This window comes from Ornithorhynchus anatinus, chromosome 2 (assembly GCF_004115215.2).
Source record: "Ornithorhynchus anatinus isolate Pmale09 chromosome 2, mOrnAna1.pri.v4, whole genome shotgun sequence".
NCBI classification, from domain to species: Eukaryota; Metazoa; Chordata; class Mammalia; order Monotremata; family Ornithorhynchidae; genus Ornithorhynchus; species Ornithorhynchus anatinus.
The window spans coordinates 138,465,993-138,486,314 of record NC_041729.1 but is presented as its reverse complement, the minus strand read 5'-3'; the positions used below and the strand labels follow the sequence as shown (position 1 = coordinate 138,486,314).

The following is a 20,322-nucleotide window of genomic DNA, read 5'->3' as shown; positions in this document are numbered from 1 at the left end:
GAGGTAACTGAGGCACAGAGAAGTTAAGTGATTTGTCCAAGATTGCACAGCAGAGAAGTATTTTTTCAATTGTATTTATTTAGCGCTTATTGTGTGTAGAGCACTGTACTAAGCACTTGGAAAGTATAACTCAGCAACATATAGTGACAATCCCTACCCAACAACAGGCTAACAGTCTAGAAGGGGGCTGGGGGAGGTGGGGAGTGAGATTAGAGCTCATGTCCTCTGACTTTCAGGCTCATACTTGCTCTTTACACGTGATACTTGAGCAGTAACTATATTAGTTACTAACTATACTAACTATATTAGTGTTTTTCATAAAGCAGTGCTCAAAGAAGCACTAAGCAAGAATAATAATAATAATAGTTATGGGGAGGGATAAAGAGGTTAGGTTTGTATGAGGATGCTTCAGGTGAAATCTAGACACCTCAGGGCCTCAATTTCTTTAAAAAGTTGAAAATCCATTGCAAAAAACTTCATAAACATATATATATATATTTGAAAATTATTATTATTATTTAAGAATGATATATAATCTGGGTTCTAATCTTGGCTCCACCACTTGCTTGCTGTGTGACCTTAGGCAAATCACATAACTTCTCTATGCCTCAGTTTCCTCAACTGAAAAATGAAGATTCAATTCCTGTTCTGCCTCCTACTTAGACTATGAGCTCCCTGGGGGATAGGGACTCTATTCAACCTAATTAACTTATATCTACACCAGTGCTTAGAAGAGTGTTTGATGGATAATAATAATTATGGTATTTGATAAGCACTTACTATGTGCCAAGCACTGTTCTAAGCACCAGGGTAGATACAAGGGTAATCAGATTGTCCCACATGGGCTCAAAGTCTTAATCCCCTTTTTACAGAGGAGGTAACTGAGGCCCAGAGAAGTTAAGTGACTTGCCCAAAGTCACACAGCTGACATGTGGCGGAGGCAGGATTAGAACCCATGACCTTCTGACTTCCAGGCCTGTGCTCTATCCATTATGCCATGCTGCTTAGACCTTCCATTCCTAACCATGCAGAAAAATGTCAAAGAGGGCAGCCATCACATAGGTCCTCCAAAATGGAGCCATAAGAGACAGAGCCCTAGACTGGGGGACTGTGAAGTTGAGCCAGGATGGCCTCACTCAAGGTTGAGAGAGAGAATGTAGTGATGTGAGAGAAACAGATGTGTTGGATGATCCATCCTTAACCGTAAGGATGGGCATCCAGGAAGGCAACCAGCACATGGTACCTCCAAGCACCATGGTGCCACTGCCAGAGCCAGAGTCCTGGGCTAGATGAGTTGCTCATTTGACCCAGGATGGCACTGCCATGATCTAGGGGTGAAGCAATCACCCCTACACACACTGAGGGGAATGACCCCCTTGAAGTTTAGCAAATGTCCAACCCTAATCCCCTTGCAATGAAAGCAGAGTTGGATTGCATTTCCTCCTGTGGAGAGTTTGGAGAGGGGGTGGAGGAAGAGGCTCTAATCCCCACTGAAAAGGGGCCTGAGAAAGGGGGGCGGGAAGGGTGGGGCAGGAGGACATCTCAGGTTTGGCTTAATCTGTTTGTCTAGGGAGGGCCTGCTCTGGTTTAATAGCTCAGGGTTGAGATAAATGGACTGCAGCTCATTATAAAAGAGATGAAGACAGACAGAGTGGCACAGTCCTAAAGAGTGTTGATCTCAGATAACAAGTTCTCCACCGGAGGAGGGGGTTGGAGGCGTGGAGCTGTCATTCATGATGGTGGGGGAAGATGTGCCTTGTTCCCTGGTTTTGTCACACCCTATCGGGGATGGGATGATTGGATTCAATGTTCCCCAGCCCTATAAAAGGCCCTTCGGGGCCCCCAGCTCCAACCTAGCCACTCTGAGGCCAAGATGCTTGTGCAGCTGACTCTCCGGCTGGGCCTGCTGCTCCTCTCCTCCAGGGTCACCATCTTACAGGTAAGAGACCCCATTCTTGGGATTCTTGGGGGAGGGGGACACTGGAGTCCAACTCAGCTGGGATTCCATCAGTTCAGGGAAGCCGGAGAATTGAAGAGAAGTAGGATAACATAGTGGATAGAGCACAGGCCTGGGAGTCAGAAGGTCATGGGTTCTAATCCCAGATCTGCCACTTGTCTGGGGTGTAACCTTGGGCAAGTCACTTCCCTTCCTCTGTGCTTCAGTTACCTCATTTGTATCTATCCGTTGCTGAATTGTACATTCCAAGCTTAGTACACTGCTCTGCACACAATAAGCACTCAATAAATACGGATGGATGGATGGATGGATGGATGGATGGATGGATGGATGGATGGATGGATGGATGGATGGATGGATGGATGGATGAATGAATGAGACTGTGAGCCCCATGAAAGACAGGGAATGTATCCAACCCGATTTACTTGTACCCTTACACCCCCGGGCCTGGCACACAGTAAATGCTTAACAAATACCATAATTATCATTATTATTATACAGGAAATTCATCCCACTCCAGGGGCTGTGTCTCAGGGAACTGGCTCTTCCAGAGAAAAGTGTTTGGGCTGAGAGAGCCTCAGTTCTTCCCTCCCTAGGGTCAAACCTGACCATCTGTCCCACCAGCTTCCACCTGCTTCTCTGGGCTTAGTTCTGAGATGCTGTCTGCACAGCTGACAGGGAAGTGGAGAGCTAAGCAAGAGTTTAGAGGATTAAAGCAGGGTGGATGGTTTGTTCAGGCTACAGAACCTCCTTAAGAGTAGGTTTTTGGGTGGATCTATACTTACCAGCTGTTCCCTGGGCCATTCCTGAGCAATGTCAGGCTGGATTAGCCCTGGCCAGCCCCATAACTCATCCAGCCCAGGACTTGGTCTCCGACGGTGACTTCCAGACACTGGGAGAAACTGTGTCAGCTGCCCTCCTGAACACCATCCTCACAGTTAGGGATGAATGTTCAACACCTCCAACTGTCTTCATTTCATCTCTTCCTTCGCTCTAGTGCCTGCTGAGAGTCCAGCCCTCCCCCTCAGGCTTCTTCAGGCCCAATAACTCCAGTTTCTTCTGCATTTATGCCTTGCAGCCACATTATCTGTTTTCATGGTAATTGTTAAGAGCTTACCATATGCCAGACACTGTTCTAAGCACCGGAGTAGGTTGAGAAGCCACGTGGCTCAGTGGAAAGAGCGCGGATTTGGGAGTCAGAAGTCACACGTTCTAATCCCGGCTCCGCCACTTGCCAGCTGTGTGACTTTGGGCAAATCACTTAACCTCTCTGTGTTTCAGTTACCTCATCTGTAAAATGGGGATTAAAACTGTGAGCCCCACGTGGGACAACCTGATCACCTTGTATCCCCCAGCGCTTAGAACAGTGCTTTGCACATAGTAAGCACTTAACAAATACACAATTTATTTTTATTTTTACAAGGTCCATGTCCCACATGAGGTTCACAGTCTTAATCCCCATTTTGCAGATGAGGTAACTGTGGCATGGAGAAGTGAAGTGACTTGCCCAAAGTCACACAGAAGACGAATGGCGGAGTCAGAACCCAGGTCCTTCTGACTCCCAGGCCCATGCTCTATCCATGAGGCTATGCTGCTTCTCACATTTCTTCTCTGCACCTTTCCCAAGAGGGTGTCATCCCTCTTCCCCATCAAGCCACCCCTCCAGTTCCCTCTGTGGCTGAGGACCCCCATCACCCTGGGTCTGATCGGTGAGGGTCTCCCCAAGGAAGAGACTAACCCTCTTCTCTACCCCTTCTGTCCATACCCCAGTTTGGTCTCAATTGATCGGTCAATCAGTCAGTGGTATTTACTGAGTGGTGACTGTGCAGAGCCCTGTGGTAAGCACTGGGGAGAGTACGGTAACTCCTAGCTGCAGAGAGAGGTGTGCCTCTTGCTTCCTAGACTGAGCCGAACCCACCAGCTTCAACTCAGAAGACCACCATTTAAGACGAGGATGGACAGCTGCAATTTGTGCCTAAGGTAGATCTGATCAGTGCTGCCCAAGAGGTTAGGGGTAGGGAAGGGCTCCAGGCCCGGGGGTTGGGGATTGCGGGGGCTTCTAGCTAGAGTGTTGGGGGACAGAAAGGGCTCCAGATCGATCCCCAGGGACCTCCAGGCCTGAGGCTACACAGGAATGTAGTCAAAACTGGGCTGGAAAGAGGGAGCCCCAATCACCATTAGGAATGCCCTGTCCATTTAAGAGTCCCCTCCCTCTGCTCACTGGGCTCCTATAGGCAAGAACGGACCTCACTCCTTCTCCCCTTCCCTTTTCCCTTCCCATCCCATAGGCCCTGCAATGGCTTCCAGCCGGTCCCTAACAGTTTCTAGAGGAGCAGGGTCTCTCTAGGAGTCTCCACCTCCTGACCCAAAGACCTGAGGAGAGCCGGGCCCCTTAAGCATCTGACTCTCCGAGGGCTGAGATGCCCTCAGCCCAAGCTGGCTCTGTCATTGCAGCTGATGAACAATGTGGCTGGCTCAGTGGACGCCCAGGGCACCTGCCGCTGTGTGGTCTATCTGCCTCACAGCCTCTTCCCTCTGCAAAAATTGGAACAACTGCAGAGTGCTGACCAAGAGCTGCTGGAGACGTATGAGAGGAAACTCTCCAAGGTGGGTCCGGTCTACCGGCGAGTGGGATTGAGGGGCAGGACTGGAGGCAAGGGGAGGTGAGGGGTTGGGAGGAGCAGCTTGGCCCCCATATTAGACTGTAAAATCCTCCAGGCAAGACCTAGCTTTTTCTACTTCTATTGCATATTCCCAAGCCACATGTATTGTCCCCTGCACACAATGATTTCCCAGTACAACATTCTGCATACAGGGGACAACACTACAACAATCAGGGTACAAGGGGGCATCCTGTACAGCACTCTGCATAAAAGGGGCACCCAATATAGCATCATAGACACAGAAGAAACCCAGTAGAGCACCTTGTACACAGGAGGTGCCGAGTATAGAACTTTGCACCAGGGGACACCCAATACAGCACTCTACAAACAGGGAGCACCCAGTATAGCATGCTGCACATAAGGGCACCCACTATAGCACTCTGGACATAGGGGACACCCAGTATAGTATACATTTATTTAATTAATTTATTTATATTAATGTCTGTCCCTCTTTCCTAAATTGTAAGCTCATTGTCGGCAGGGAATGTGTCTGTTATATTGTTATATTGTACTTTCCCAAGAGTTTAGTACAGTGCTTTGCATATAGTAAGCACTCAATAAATATGATTGAATGAATGTAGTGCCCTGCTTTCAGCAGCTGATGAATAAATATGAATGATGCAAATATTATGATGAGGATAATTATGATGATGAAGAATTGGGGCCACAGAAGTAGCATGGCCTAGTGGAAAGAATTTGGGCCTGGGAGTTAGGAGGCCTGAGTTCTAATCCCAGATCTGCCAATTGCTTGCTGTGTGACCTTGAGCAAGTTCACTTAACTCTCAGTACCTCAGTTACCTCATCTGTAAAATGGAGGTTAAATACCCCTCCATCCAATTTAGACTATGAATCCCTTATGGGACAGGGACTGTGTTTGACATGATTATTTGCATCTACCCCAGTTCTTAGTACAGTCTAGGCACACGATAAGCATTTGACAAATAACATGCATCGTTATTATTATTGTGGGAATGGAGGGAGCAGACTGGGGGCAAAGATAAATGGCAAGGGCCCGTTTGGCAGGTCAGCAGCTACTCCCAAGTCCTCCAGCAGCAAGAACGTGAGATTCTCGACTGGAGTCATAGAGTGGAGGCCCTGATGAGGATTGCGGCGTCCTCCCCAGGACTGGATTTTCAAAGCCTCCAGCTGCAGGTACAGGAGGTAGAGAAACTGGTGGAGAAGCTGGTGGAAAAACTGGAAGGCAGAAGCAGTGGCGATGGTGCAGCCCTAGTCCACCTGGAGGCAGAGGTAGCTTGGTGTCTCTCTTTCCTCCCTGCTTTTGGGCCAGCTCGCTCTTCTGGGGTCCCCCAAGACCATGAGAGTCTCCCTGGGTGGCCGGGGGGTGAAAGCCATAGCCTTGGCCTCTCCTCGGCCTCCAGTTCTCCTCTGTCCCCTCTCCCCCTCTGCCCCCTCCCACCTGCCTACAAATGCTCCCTCCCAGTGTCTGAGGTCCTGCTTGTCCATGCACCGATCTGATCCCTCAGCATTCTGGGACTTGCAGTCCCAATACCCTGGACTCCTGAGAGGCTTTTATCCCACACCCTCGTTCTGCTCTTCCAGCTCTTCAAGGGAGATGGGGAAGGCAGTCAAGCCTGGGAGAGCATCCCGGTGTGCACAGGATCCAACAAAAATCCTATAATCTGAGTGGTAATGGGTCCATGGCCTCTCCACCTGTCCCAAGCCAGCCAGGAGGATTGGAAACTCTTAAACTACCTCTCAATGGAGGATGGTCAACTTCAATTTGCTCACCAGACTCTGAAAGCGAGGATGCAGGGCAGATCAATCTCTCAAAGGGGAGGCCATGGCTTTCTCTCTCTGACCAAAAAGAGTAGACGGTGACTCCAGATGCTGAACCACAGGGCAGTGAGGGTTACCTGGTCAGCCACCATTGGAGAACCAAAGCCTCCTGGCCCACCTGAGGATGCAGTAAGAGAGTAAATTTGCCTTCAACCCTCCTCCACTTCCACCCCAATCTGCCCATCCTGCCCAAGTCAAGGCACCCTGGGCTGTGCAGACACAAACAGAGCACCTGAGGGGAAGGGGGCCTCCTTCTCCACAGTGTCCTCCTGCCTGCTCATCTCTCCCAGGTAGCTCCAGGAACAATGGGGCCCCAGGGGTACCAGCACACCTGGGATGTCCAGATAATGGAGCTCCATGATGAAGGCCAGGCCGACCTTGAGGTCACTTTCGCCCTTCCAGGTGAAGAACGTGAGCTCCCTGGTCCAACACCTGGCCAGCTCCCACCAGATTAACATCCGATTGGCCACCCAGGTCCTGGAGGCTCTGGAGAATCAGCTGCATGAGTGCAAACAGGAGCAGGCATGGGAAGGCTTCCAGCATCTCATTCCTCCGGGTGAGCTTCTCCCTATCTCTTCATTTCCCCCTTCCCATCTCCTGCCTTGCCCTGCCCTGCCCTGCTTCTATTTTCCCCACTCTCCACTTTCTTATCTGGTCAGGAGAGGGCTCTGGAGGGGCCAGGATGACCTTTTTTCAGAGAACAAGATTCTCCTATTTATGAGAAGCGGTGTGTCCTAGTAGAAAGAGTATGGGCCTGGGAGTCAGAAGGACATGAGTTCTAAGGTTGGCTCGGGCATTTGCCTGCTGTGAGAACTTGGGCAATTCACTTAAGTTCTCTGTGCTTCATTTCCTCACCTGTAAAATGGGAATTCAAAACCTGTCCTCCCTTCTACTGAGACTGTGAGCCCCTTGTGGAACAGGGACTGTCTTCAACCTGATTAACTTGTATCTACCCAGTGCTTAGAACAGTGCTTGACACATATGCCATCATCATCATCATCATCATTTGAGCACACTGAATTCAGGGATTGAGAACTGTCCCCTAATTTAGTTCTCTGCCTCCTGACAAGGCTTCTTCACCTCAACCATGCAGGAGAAGCATAGTGAAAGCCAGGGGGTGGGTTGTCCCCTGTTTTCAAAGATCGCCTGAATCAGATTCTTCAGTATCTCTCATAAGGCAACCAGTAATAACAGTGATAAGCACCTGTTATGTAGCAAGCACCGTACTACACCCTCTCAGGGTCACACCTGGAGAGTTTCCAGTACTCAACCAGTCTTGACTATGGGAGGGACAGTCAAAGGAAAGCATATCCATTCCATTCCTGGCTTGGACAATGCCTAACAAGTGGAAGGCAATCTGCTATAAGTCAAAACTACCCTGTGCTGGGCAGCAGCAGCATGGGAGAGAGTCGAGGGTGGAGACTCAAGTTGACTGCACTGAAGGAGGCAATGGTAAACCACTTCCGTATTTTTACCAAGAGAAGTCTATGGATACACTACCAAAACGATTGCAGATGGAGATGGGGCGTACTGGGAGAGATGTTTCCTTAGTGCTGCTCGATGGCACAAGATAAAACTGTACTACGCTCTGGGGTAGATATAATACAATCAGATCAGGCAGGGTCCCTGTCCCGCATGGAACTCACTGTCTAGGGGAAGGGAGACAGGTATTTTTCCTCCATTTTACAAATAAGGAAAGTGAGGCATAGAGAAGTTGTGACTTTGCCCAAGGTCACCCAGCAGGCAAGTGGCAGAGCTGAGACTAGAACCCCTGTCTTCCAATCCTGTGCTCTACCCATTTCTAAACCAATGTCCTCATATGACAGTGGATATACATAACAGCAGGTCAGCACCCTTCTTGTTAAAATCCTGCCCAGACTTGGAGTCAGTGATTCAATTTGCTCTATTTGCTCAATTTGCCACCCTCTAGACTGTAAACTTCACCCCTTGACTTTAAGCTCCTTGTTGGCAGAGTACATGTCTACTACGTCTGTTAAATTGTACTCTCCCAAGGACTCAGTACAGTGCTCTACACACAGTAAGCGCTCACTAAATTTGATTGATTGGTTGACTGTCAGCCGTCTCTTCTGTAGTTTAAACAATCCCATTTTCACATGGAAAACTACACAGTTAGGGGCTGCTTCCATGAGTTTAATCAATGGACCTCTCCAGTGTTTCCACATAAATTTTTAGAGTGTAGTGGCCAAAAATGGTTATGGTACTCTTTCAAGGGTCTCTCTGATCCATGAAGAGTTTAGCAGAAGGATCCATGCTCAACTTCTTTTCAAATGTCCATTTAGACCTCCAGAACCATTTCAGATTGCTATATAATAAGAGTGGCATTGTGTTGTCCTCAGTCTTGGGATCCCTGTGTCTTTTGGCCAAACTAAAACAGATAAATAATAATGATAGCAATAATGATGGCATTTGTTCAGTGCTTACTATGTGTCAAGCACTGTTCTAAGCATTGGGGTTGCACTGTTCTAAGCACTGTTCTAAGTTAATCAGGTTGGACATAGTTCCTGTCCCACATGGGAATCACAGCCTTAATCCTTGTTTTACAGATGAGGTAGCTGAGGCACAGAGAAGTTAAGTGACTTGCCTAAGGTCATACAGCAGAGTGGCAGAGGCAGGATTAGAACCTAGTTCTTTCTGACTCCCAGGCTCATGCTCTATCCATTGGGCCACGCATGGCCAGTCTCTCTAATACCTCCAGGATCATTTGTGATTATAGTAACAATGGCCTTGTATGGTTCTTCAGCTTGTGATCCTTTGGGACCCCTGGGTCTTTTTCTGCCCAACCCAGACCTGGCCAGTCTCTTCCCATCTGGCACCTATGCAGTTGGTTGACTCACCTTGGGCCTTCCTCTCTCCCTGTCACTTCTCTCCTGCCCCAGGCTCCTGTGCCCACGGTGGGATCTTGGCGGTCAGCCGGCCCTTAGTGGTGCAGCTCAACTGGCGGGGCTTCGCTTACAAGGCAGGGGCCTGGGGCCGGGACTTCACCCCGGACCTTGGCCGGAACGGCTACTGGGTTGCTCCGCTGCGCAAGGATGGACGCTACTTCGACTACTACCGGCTCTACAAGTCATATGATGACCTGGTGCTGTCCAAAGACTACGAAGAGTGGAAGATGGGCTATAGGGATGGCAGCGGGATCACCGTGTACCAGGGCTTCATGTACTTCAACTACTACGGGACCGGCGAGATGGCCAAAGTTGACCTCAACACCAACACCCTGGTCCTACGCAGGGAGCTGCCGGGGGCCACGTTCAACAACCGCTTTTCCTATGCCGGGGCCCCCTGGCAGGACCTGGACTTTGCCGGAGATGAGAAGGGGCTGTGGGTGATCTATTCCACGGAGGAGAACAGAGGCAACATGGTCATCAGTAAGCTCAATGCCACCACACTGGAGGTGGAGCAGACCTGGAAGACCACACAGTACAAGCCATCCATATCCAACACCTTTTTGGTCTGCGGAGTGCTGTATGCAGTGCGTTCCCTCAGCACCTGGCAGGAGGAGATCTTCTACACCTTCGACACCAACACGGGCCAGGAGGGCCGGATCAGCATCATCCTGGACGAGATGCTCAAGACTCTGCAGAGCATCACCTACGACCCTTTGGACCACAAGCTGTACGTGTACAATGATGGATATCTGGTCATCTACGATAGCTTCTGGCCTCTGGACACCAGACCCGGGGCCGCCTCCCATCCCGTGCCGAGGCTGGTCAAGCATCTAGGGGGATGGGTGAAGGGGCAGACCCGCTGACCTCTGTGACCTCGGAAACCACTGGGTGGTTCTGCCCTCTGAATGGTTCTCGTTGATCAGTAATAGAATCAACCCCATGTGGATCAAGTCTTTCTGTAGCTAGCCACTGCAGATCAAGTCAAATTAAACTAAAGGGATGTGAGCTAGATTTTAAGCTCTTTGAGGACAGGGATCACGTCCACTGTACTGTATTCCCCAAGGAATTGTTGCAGTGCTCTGCACATAGTAAACACTCAATAAAGACCACTGATTGATTGATAGATTGATTGAAGAGAACCATCATTACCCAAACAGATCCCGGAGAACTGAGTCTTAAATTGGAGATTTAGGCATGAGTGGGCTGGATTTGCTCATTGTTTCTGGGATATTTTGGGTACCTTTCTCAGGATCAGCTAGCCAACACAGGCCCTTGGCTTCCCTTCTCCAGTGGCCTGATCAGGCCACCCCACAACAGGACTAGTGACTGACAACTCTCTTTGACTGGCAGGCTGATGACGACAGCACACACACATATTCATCACGTAAACACACATTCATACACTGTGCTGAGCACTGCTGCACAACAGCGGGAAAAGAAGACAGTTTCTGCCCTCAGAGCTGATGATCTAAGTTGAGCCCGAAAGGACACAGAGCCCAACAGTCATGTAGACAGAAAGCTTACATGACAAAGACAGAGAATTTTAGCCGATACAGTAAAGCACATATGTGAATGCAGAGATAAAGAATAATAATTGTGGTATTTGTTAAGCACTGGGATACATACAGTACATGAGAAGCAATACAATCTAGTGGAAAGAAAATGAGCCTGGGAGTCAGAGGACTTGGGTTGTACTTCTGGCTCTGCTGAGTGTCTGCTGTATGGTTATGGGCCAGTCACTTCTCTGTGCCTCAATTACCTCATCTATAAAATGCAGATTAAACTGAGCCCCAGGTGGGACAGGGACTGTGTCCATCCTGATTACCTTGTATCTATCAATCTATCAGTGGTAATTGTTGAGCACTTATTGCGTGCAGAGCATTGTACTAAGCACTTGGGAGAGTACCTTAAAACAGAATTAGCAGACACATTCCATGACCATAAGGAGTTTATAGTATCTACCCCAGCACTTAGTTCAGTATCTGTAATATAGTAAGCACCTAAAAATATCATTTAAAAAACAAGGCAAAACAAAACAAAAAATCAGATCAGACACTGTCTCTGTCTCAAATGGGGTCCACAGACTAAGGGAGAGGGAGAGCAGGTATTTAAATACTCATTTTACAGGTAAGAAAACTGATGCATATCTGTTGTCGAATTGTACATTCCAAGAGCTTAGCACTGTACAGGGCTGCCGGAGGGTCAGGAGAGCGAATTCCCTCCTTCATATCTGACAATCCGCCACTCTTCCCATCTAAAAACCCTCCAAAAACCACATCTCCTCCAATAGGTCTTCTCTGCCGCAGATCTATCTCATTTCCCTTATCCACTCTCTCTTCTGTGTCAGCTGTGTAACTTATTGTACCCCTTGTTATATGCTGTCAAGTCATCTCCGACCCATAGAGATGCCATGGACACATCTCTCCCAGAACTCTTCCATCTGCAGTCATTCTGGTAGTGGATCCGTAGAGTCTTCTTGGTAAAAATCCAGAAATGGTACCATTGCCTCCTTCCACACAATCAACTCAAGTCTCTGCCCTCCACTCTCCCCCATGCTGCTGCTGCCCAGAACAGGTGAGTTTTGCTTTGTAGCAGATTGCCTTCAACTCGCCAAGCTAGGAATGGAATGGGTAGGCCTCTGCTTGACTCTCCCTCCCACAGCTGAAACTGGTAGAGGACTGGAAACTCTCCAGGTGTGATCCTGAGAGGGATTTGTACCCTTGGGCACTCTGATATTCATGCCATACCTCAGCAATTTTGTACATATCCTTATACTCTATTATCTGCCTTACCTGAAATTTATTTAAATGTCAGTCTCCCCAGTAAACCTTAAGCTCCCTGTGGATCGCATCTACTGTGGCTTAGTGGCTAGAACCCGGGCTTGGGAGTCAGAGGTCATAACATATCTGTTATGTTGTACTCTCCCAAGTGCTTAATACAGTGCTCTGCACATAGTAAACACTGAAAAAATGTTACTGATTAAGTGACAGACATTAAAGTGAATTTCAGGTAGAGGAAGAAAGGAACTGAGTTTAAGGTTTTTATACATAAGTGCTGTAGGGTGGGGTGAGTAAGAGGTTAGGGAGCATGGATTCAAGTGTGTGGGTGATGCAGTAGGGAGGGAAATGCAGAGTCACAGGACAATAGAGGAACTAGGGAGGTAGAGGAAAAAGTGAAGTGGTATATAATAATAATAATAATAATAATAATAATAATGTTGGTATTTGTTAATAATAATAATAATGTTGGTATTTGTTAAGCACTTACTATGTGCCGAGCACTGTTCTAAGCGCTGGGGTAGACACAGGGGAATCAGGTTGTCCCACTGGGGGCTCACAATCTTAATCCCCATTTTACAGATGAGGTGTCTGAGGCACCGAGAAGTTAAGTGACTTGCCCAAAGTCACACAGCTGACAAGTGGCCGAGCAGGGATTCGAACCCATGACCTCTGACTCCAAAGCCCATGCTCTTTCCACCGAGCCATGCTGCTTCATTGCGGTATTTGCTAAGTGCTTGCTGGGTGTCAAACACTCTTCTAAGAGCTGGGGTAGATACAAGGTTATCAGTCCCTGTCCCACATAGCGTTCACAGGCTAAATCAGCATGAGGGAGTAATTAATCCCCATTTTTCAGATGAGGTAACAGAGGCACAGAGAAGTTGAGTTCATTCATTCATTCATTCATTCAATTAAGTCATATTAATTGAGCACTTACTGTGTGCAGAGCACTGTACTAAGCATTTGGAAAGTAGAATTCAGCAACAGATAGATTTAATCCCTACCCAACAATGGGCTCACAGCCTAGAAGAGGGAGACAGACAACAAAACAAAGCAAGTAGACAGGCATCAAGAGCATTAAAACAGATAAACGGAATTATAGATACACATCATTAAGAAAATAAATAGAATAATAAATATGTACACATATACACATGAGTTAAGTGATTTGCCCATTGCCCAAGGTTACACAGCAGATAAGGGGCAGAGCCAGGTTTAGAACCCAGGTCCTCTGACTCCCAGGCCCATGGTCTTTCCCCTATCCGTTTTGTTACTTTTGGACCAGAGAATTGGACCAATGGGTTCAGGGTTTGTCCCAGGAGACAAACTGGGCTGGAAATGCTCAAGAGACTAGTTGAGCTGAATATGTTTCCATGAGGCAGAAGCATTTGTTTCCTCTATAGAACCAAGTAGACCAGATACACCCTGGAGACCCCTTCCATTGGGTAAACTTTTAAGACGAATTGGGTCAAGCTTCCCTGGAGACCAACCAACTTAGACCAACCAACTTGCTCATCCCAATAGAACAATTACGTTGTAGCCATTACAGATGGTCCCTCCAGAGTAATTTGTCTGGATGCCACTTGGAGCCTAATTGGGCTAAGCAATTGGGTTGGACAGTCCCCAGAGACCAGTTTCTCTGGAGCCTTCCAATTGAGCTGGACAATTCTTAGAAATAATTTGAGCTGAAAGTCAAAAGGATAGGTCACTTTCTGGAGATTGATTGTTCTGCCCCCTCACCCTCCACCCCACCCCCGGAAAAAAATTAGGCTGTCACTTCCTGTTGGCTAATGGTCCCAGATAGTTCTGAATTAGAAATCAAGCTAGACAATGTGGCGACAAGTTGGTGTAGGCACTACAAAAGATAATAGGCTGTACATAACCTGGAGACTAATTGGGCAGACAATTTGTGGAGACCAGTTGGACCGAATATTTCTCTATGATCCGTTGGACCAGGTAGTACTGGACTACACCTTTCTCAAAGGCCAGACCTTCCAAGTCCCCTCTGAAATTCTACCTCTAGTCTGGGAAGATCACCCTTTCCCCTGCTTCCCAACACAAAGGGGAAAAGTTTGGGTTGGCCTGAGCAAGCAGTAAGTTAATCGTTCATTCATTCTTTGAATTGTATTTATTAAGCATTTACTGTGTGCAAAACACTGCACTAAGCACTTGGGAAAGTACAATACAGCAATAAAGAATGACAATCCCTGCCCACAACGAGCTCACAGTAAGTCCTCCAAGACGGGTCTCAGTGAGTACACTGATCCTCAAAACCTTTCTGACCTGCTTCAGGTCCATTGTGGCCTAGTGGAAAGAGCCAGGCCCTGGGAGTCAAAGGAGCTGGGTTCTAATCCCAGCTCCTCCATGTACCTGCCGTGTGATTTTGGGCAAGTCACTTAACTTCTCTTTGAAATGGGGATTCAATACCTATTCTCCCCACCCTTTAGACTATGGGCCCCATGTAGGATCTGATTATCTCACCTCTACCCCAGTGCTTAGTACATTTCTTGGCACATAGTCAGCGCTTAACAACTACTATTATTATTATTGTTGTTATCATGAGGCTCCCCTTTAAACTGTGAGCCACCTGCAAACAGGGACTGTGTCCAACCTGATTGACCTATATCTACCTTTACACTCAGGACAGCTCTTGACACATAGTAAATACTTAACAAATGTCACGATACTATTACTACCATTGCTACTGTTGTTGTCTTATGCTGTCGTGTCCAACCCATAGCAACATCATAGACACATCTTGCCCAGAGCGCCCCATTTCCACCAGCAATCGTTCTGGTAGCGTATCCAGATAATTTTCTTGGTTAAAACATGGAAGTGGTTTACCACTGCCTCCTTCCGCACAGTAAACGAGTCTCTGCCCTCCACTCTCTTCCATGTCACTTCTGCCCAGCACAGGTGAGTTTTGACTTGTAGCAGATTGCCTTCCACTCACTAGCCACTGCCCAAGCAAGGAATGGAATGGATAGGCTTCTGCTTGACTCTCCCTTCTGTAATCATGACTGGTAGAGTACTGGAAACTCTCCAGGTGAGACCCTGAGAGGGGACAGATACTACTACTAGTAATAATAATATTAGCCACCATGCAAGGCAAGAATGTGCACCATGGGTCAGAGACAGGAGGATTGAGAGTGAAGTACAGTAGGGAAGTGATACTTCTTTCTTTGGTCCACACTGGCAGCTCATCTTTGCAGAGGGTTCTCACCCCTAATACCCCTGCCTTTATATGTGGTGTCTTCTTTATCAGGTCCTGCTTTCATACCATTCTTCTCTCTCTAACCAGAAATATTTTAATTATCTAACAGAGAAGTGATACAACCTGGCTGTCGGCAACACCAGCTGCAAAATGTAGGACTTTTTTTTGTGGTTTTTTTTTTAAGGACTTACTATGTGGCAGGCACTGTACTAAGCACTAAGGTAGATAAATATAAAATAATTAGGTTGGACACAGTCCCACAGTTGAGACTCCCTACCGAGGCTCACAGTCTCTATCCCCATTTTACAGATGAGGTAACTGGGGCACAGAGAAAACAAGTGACTTGCCCTAGGGTGGCACAACAGACATGCGACAGGACTATATTCTTTCCACTAGACCACACTAACATTTCTGGTTTGCTCTGGGTTTGTTTTTGATGCTATTCCGATGAAACATAATTTTTCTGGTCTATATGCCCTGATGAGCACAGGGCCAAAAGTTTATCCAACCACATATACAAAAATGTATATGAGTTTACATAAGCATATAAGCATATCTGTCCTTAGTTTTGAACAAATGGGGTGCTTCTTGACAGAGAGGTTGGTGATGCAGATATGGATGAAAGGACTTGTTGCCGACTTGTTCATCCCAAGCGCTTAGTACAGTGCTCTGCACATAGTAAGCGCTCAATAAATACTATTGAATGAATGAATGAATGACTGACGGGCAATCGCCAATCTCTTCCATTAGCCTGAGAGCAAATCCTCTATCATTGTGTTTACTGTGGCACGCGAAGCAGTGTGGCCCTTGGATACAGCACGGACCTAGGAGCCAGAAGGACCTGAATTCTAATCCTGCAAGATAATTAGATTTAATCTAATCTAATCCTGTTCCAACCACTTTACAGTTACCATTAAAAAAAAGAGTTCTAATCTAATCCCACTTTGCTGGGTGACCTTGAGCAAGTCAGTTAACTTCTCTGTGCCTCAGTTACCTTACCTATAAAATGGGCATTAAAGCTGTGAGCCCTATGACTCCCAGGCCTGTGCTTTATCCACTGGGCCATGCTGCTTCCCAGTGAGAAAGAAGGGCATGAGCAAGAGGTTGACACTTTGAACTTAAACATTTTTATATGCCACCCTCTCCCAGCTCCACATAGCCATCTGTAATTTATTTGGATGTCTGTCTCCCCTCTAGATGTTTGGGCAGGGATCATTTAAACTTACTCTTTTTTATTATTCTCTCCCAAGTGCTTAGTAAAGTCCCTTGCCCGCAGTAAACGCTCTATAAATATATTTCCTTGCTTGCTTGTTTCATGTGAAATGGTCTGAAACTGTATTTTTCCATGCCTCTAAAACATTTGTTCACGTCTCCCTTCTTGCCATTCTGTGTCCCCCATACTGCAGCTTCTTGGGAACCCTGTTATCATCCATTCTGCTCCTGCACCCCTTTCCTCCCCTTACCATTGAAAATGTGCTACTCTAAGATTGATTCAGATTGCTGCTGTTGGCAAGATTAAGGCAGAGTTGGTAATCATTATGAGAAGCAGCATGGCCTAGTGGAAAGAGTATGGGTCTGGGAGTCGGAGGACCTAGGCTCCAATCCCTGCTCCATCTTGGAATGGACCGAGAAGACTTGACTTTGAGCCTCATCTGTGGCACCGGACAGCCATTTCGCCCTCTTCTTCTAAGATCGCTACTGAGTTGACCGCTCCTCTCTGATTCCTTGGCTGATAAGCATTAGGCAAGGCCGGAGGGGAGAATTCTCCACTCTATCAGCTGCCAAGAGGCCAGGGAACCGATGGGAGCCCACAGAGTTGAGTCATTCTTAGGGTTGGAATTTTAGGGTGGGATTTGGGGTAAAGATTCCTTCCTTCGGGCCAGTTTTTATTTGTGTGTGTGTGTGTGTGTGTTTGTGTGTGTGTGTATGTATGTCTGAGTCCCTTGGTCTGCATTGAGGAGTTAGAGAGGATGAGATCATATTGATCCTCAGATGGAGGGTGCTCAATCAATACAGTTGATGGATAGATAATGTCCATGCCACTAGTAGAACTGGAATTAGGGTTCTCTTCCCCTTCTAGTGAAGGGCCTCTTTATCTAATTAGGCCTAACCCCTGGCAAGCCCCTTGACCTCTCTTGGCCTCAGTTTCTGCATTAGTAAAATGGAGGTAAGATAGCTAAGATTCTCTCTTCCTTTTATATTGGGAGCTCTGGATGGGACAGAGGCTGTGTCCTATCTGATTTCCTAATATTTATACCCAGTATTAAGTAGAGTGTTTGACACATAATAAATACTTAACACCGTAACTACAGTAATAATTAGATTAATAATAATAATGATGATGATGATGATAATCCCAGAGGCTTGGGGATGTCAGCTCTGTCTCCTGAGCAGAGTTCTGGGTCCCTGGATGGGTTTTCCTCAGCTTCTTAGAGTGCCAGATGCAGGGACTCAACTCCCTTAAGTCTAGTACCGTGTGTCTCCTTCCAACAGTGAACCTCCTGAGCACAATATCGACCCCCATAGGCCCTGACCCCAACAGGAGCTCCTTGGAGTGGCTCAATCACATTTATTGAGCACTTATTGTATGCAAAGGACCGTACTGAAAGCTTGAGAGAGTAAAAACAGCATTATAACAGAAACATTCCCTGCCCACAGTGAGTTTACAGCCTTGACTTCTCCCCTCCACCATTCCCACCTTGAAGCCTCCACTCCCCACCCTCTCCCACTCTGAGGACCCCGGCCTCTCTCCATGGTGTTGAGTTCCTTAATGTTCGGTGGAGGGTCACTTGTCTGCCGTGTGACCTTGGGCGAGTCACTTCTCCTCTCTGTGCCTCAGTTACCTCATCTGTAAAATAGGGGTTAAGACTCTGAGCATCTTGGGGTATCTGTACCATATCCAACCTGATTAGCCTTTATCTACCCTAGTGCGTCATGTGAGCGGCCCTAACGCGTGGGAAGGAGGCCTGGTTTTCGCGACGGACGAAGCCGCCTGAGCTCATCCATCCATCCATCCATCCATCCATCCATCCATCCATCCATCCATCCATCCATTATTTATCTATTATTATTATTATTATTATTATTATTTATCATTCATTCATCTATTCATCTATCCACCTTGGCTTCACGGACTCTGTCCTCTCCTGGTTCTCCTCTTACCTCTCTGGCCGGTCATTCTCGGTCTCCTTCGCTGGAGCCTCCTCCCCCTCCCATCCTTTAACTGTTGGAGTTCCTCAAGGGTCAGTTCTCGGCCCTCTTCTGTTCTCTATTTACACTCACTCCCTCGGTGAACTCATCCGCTCTCACGGCTTTGACTACCATCTCTACGCAGATGACACGCAGATCTACATCTCCGCCCCTGTCCTCTCCCCCTCCCTTCGGGCTCGCATCTCCTCCTGCCTCCGGGACGTCTCCACCTGGATGTCGGCCCGCCACCTAAAACTCAACATGAGCGAGACTGAGCTCCTCATCTTCCCTCCCAAACCCGGTCCTCTCCCAGACTTCTCTATCACCGTGGATGGCACGACCATCCTTCCCGTCTCTCGGGCCCGCAATCTCGGTGTCATCCTTGACTCGTCCCTCTCGTTCACCCCACACATCCTATCCGTTACCGAGACCTGCCGGTTTCACCTCTACAATATCGCCAAGATCCGCCCTTTCACCTCCACCCAGACGGCTACCTTACTGTTACGGGCTCTCGTTATATCCCAGCTAGACTACTGTGTCAGCCTTCTCTCTGACCTCCCTTCCTCCTCTCTCACCCCGCTCCAGTCTATTCTTCACTCCGCTGCCCGGCTCATCTTCCTGCAGAAACGATCTGGGCATGTCACTCCCCTTCTTAAACAACTCCAGTGGTTGCCTATCGACCTCCGCTCCAAACAAAAACTCCTCACTCTAGGCTTCGAGGCTCTCCATCACCTTGCCCCTTCCTACCTCTCCTCCCTTCTCTCTTTCTACCGCCCACCCCGCACGCTCCACTCCTCCGCCGCCCACCTCCTCGCCGTCCCTCGGTCTCGCCTATCCCGCCGTCGACCCCCGGGTCACGTCCTCCCGCGGTCCTGGAACGCCCTCCCTCCTCACCTCCGCCAAACTGATTCTCTTTCCCTCTTCAAAACCCTACTTAAAAATCACCTCCTCCGAGAGGCGTTCCCAGACTGAGATCCTCTTCCCCCTCTACTCCCTCTGCCATCCCCCCTTTACCTCTCCACAGCTAAAGCCTCATTTTCCCCTTTTCCCTCTGCTCCTCCACCTCTCCCTTCCCATCCCCACAGCACTGTACTCGTCCGCTCAACTGTATATATTTTCGTTACCCTATTTATTTTGTTAATGAATTGTACATCGCCTTGATTCTATTTAGTTGCCATTGTTTTTACGAGATGTTCTTCCCCTTGATGCTGTTTATTGCCATTGTTCTCGTCTGTCCGTCTCCCCCGATTAGACTGTAAGCCCGTCAAACGGCAGGGACTGTCTCTATCTGTTGCCGACTTGTTCATCCCAAGCGCTTAGTACAGTGCTCTGCACATAGTAAGCGCTCAATAAATACTAATGAATGAATGAATGCTTAGCACAGTGCCTGGCATGTACTAAGTGCTTAATAAATACCGTCAAAAAAGGAACCACCCAATCTCCCTAGCAGATGGTAATGGAGGAGGGCCGTGGTTTCTGCTTGAGAGGAAGGACACGTAGTGACCTCTAGGCTGAAAACCCCCAGGTCACAGTGGGAAGCAGAACTGGCAATGGGGAATTCACACTAGGGCTGCTCAGGGAGGGTGAAGGCCACGGAATAAGGCATACACAAAATCCTTTCGCATAGCAACACAATCACTCATTCAATGCCTCAACCTCATCTCTCTCACTGCTGTCTCTTCCTGCCTGGAAATCCTTTCCCCTTCATATCCGACAGACCAATCAATAAATCAGTGGTATTTATTGAGTGCTGAGCTGACCATGTGCAGAGCACCCTGAGCTGACCATTTGCAGAGCACTGTATTGGGAGAATATAATA

At 47.9% G+C, this 20,322-nt stretch overlaps 1 protein-coding gene and 1 non-coding gene across 2 annotated transcripts; one reads left to right on the top strand and one right to left on the bottom strand.

Annotated features, from left to right (window-relative positions):
• The first annotated feature begins 1,209 nt into the window (after positions 1 to 1,209).
• On the top strand, positions 1,210 to 10,186 carry LOC100091948 (olfactomedin-4-like). The gene is made up of 6 exons (XM_007664250.1): positions 1,210 to 1,239; positions 1,847 to 1,939; positions 4,412 to 4,564; positions 5,644 to 5,868; positions 6,820 to 6,939; positions 9,224 to 10,186. Exons 1-6 carry the CDS (start codon positions 1,210 to 1,212, stop codon positions 10,184 to 10,186), a joined length of 1,584 nt encoding a protein of 527 aa, XP_007662440.1.
• Positions 10,187 to 15,026: 4,840 nt separating this feature from the next.
• LOC114809637 lies at positions 15,027 to 15,164 on the bottom strand. The gene has a single exon (XR_003757413.1). It is a non-coding gene; the product is annotated as a small nucleolar RNA SNORA7 (small nucleolar RNA).
• Between the last annotated feature and the right edge of the window lie 5,158 nt (positions 15,165 to 20,322).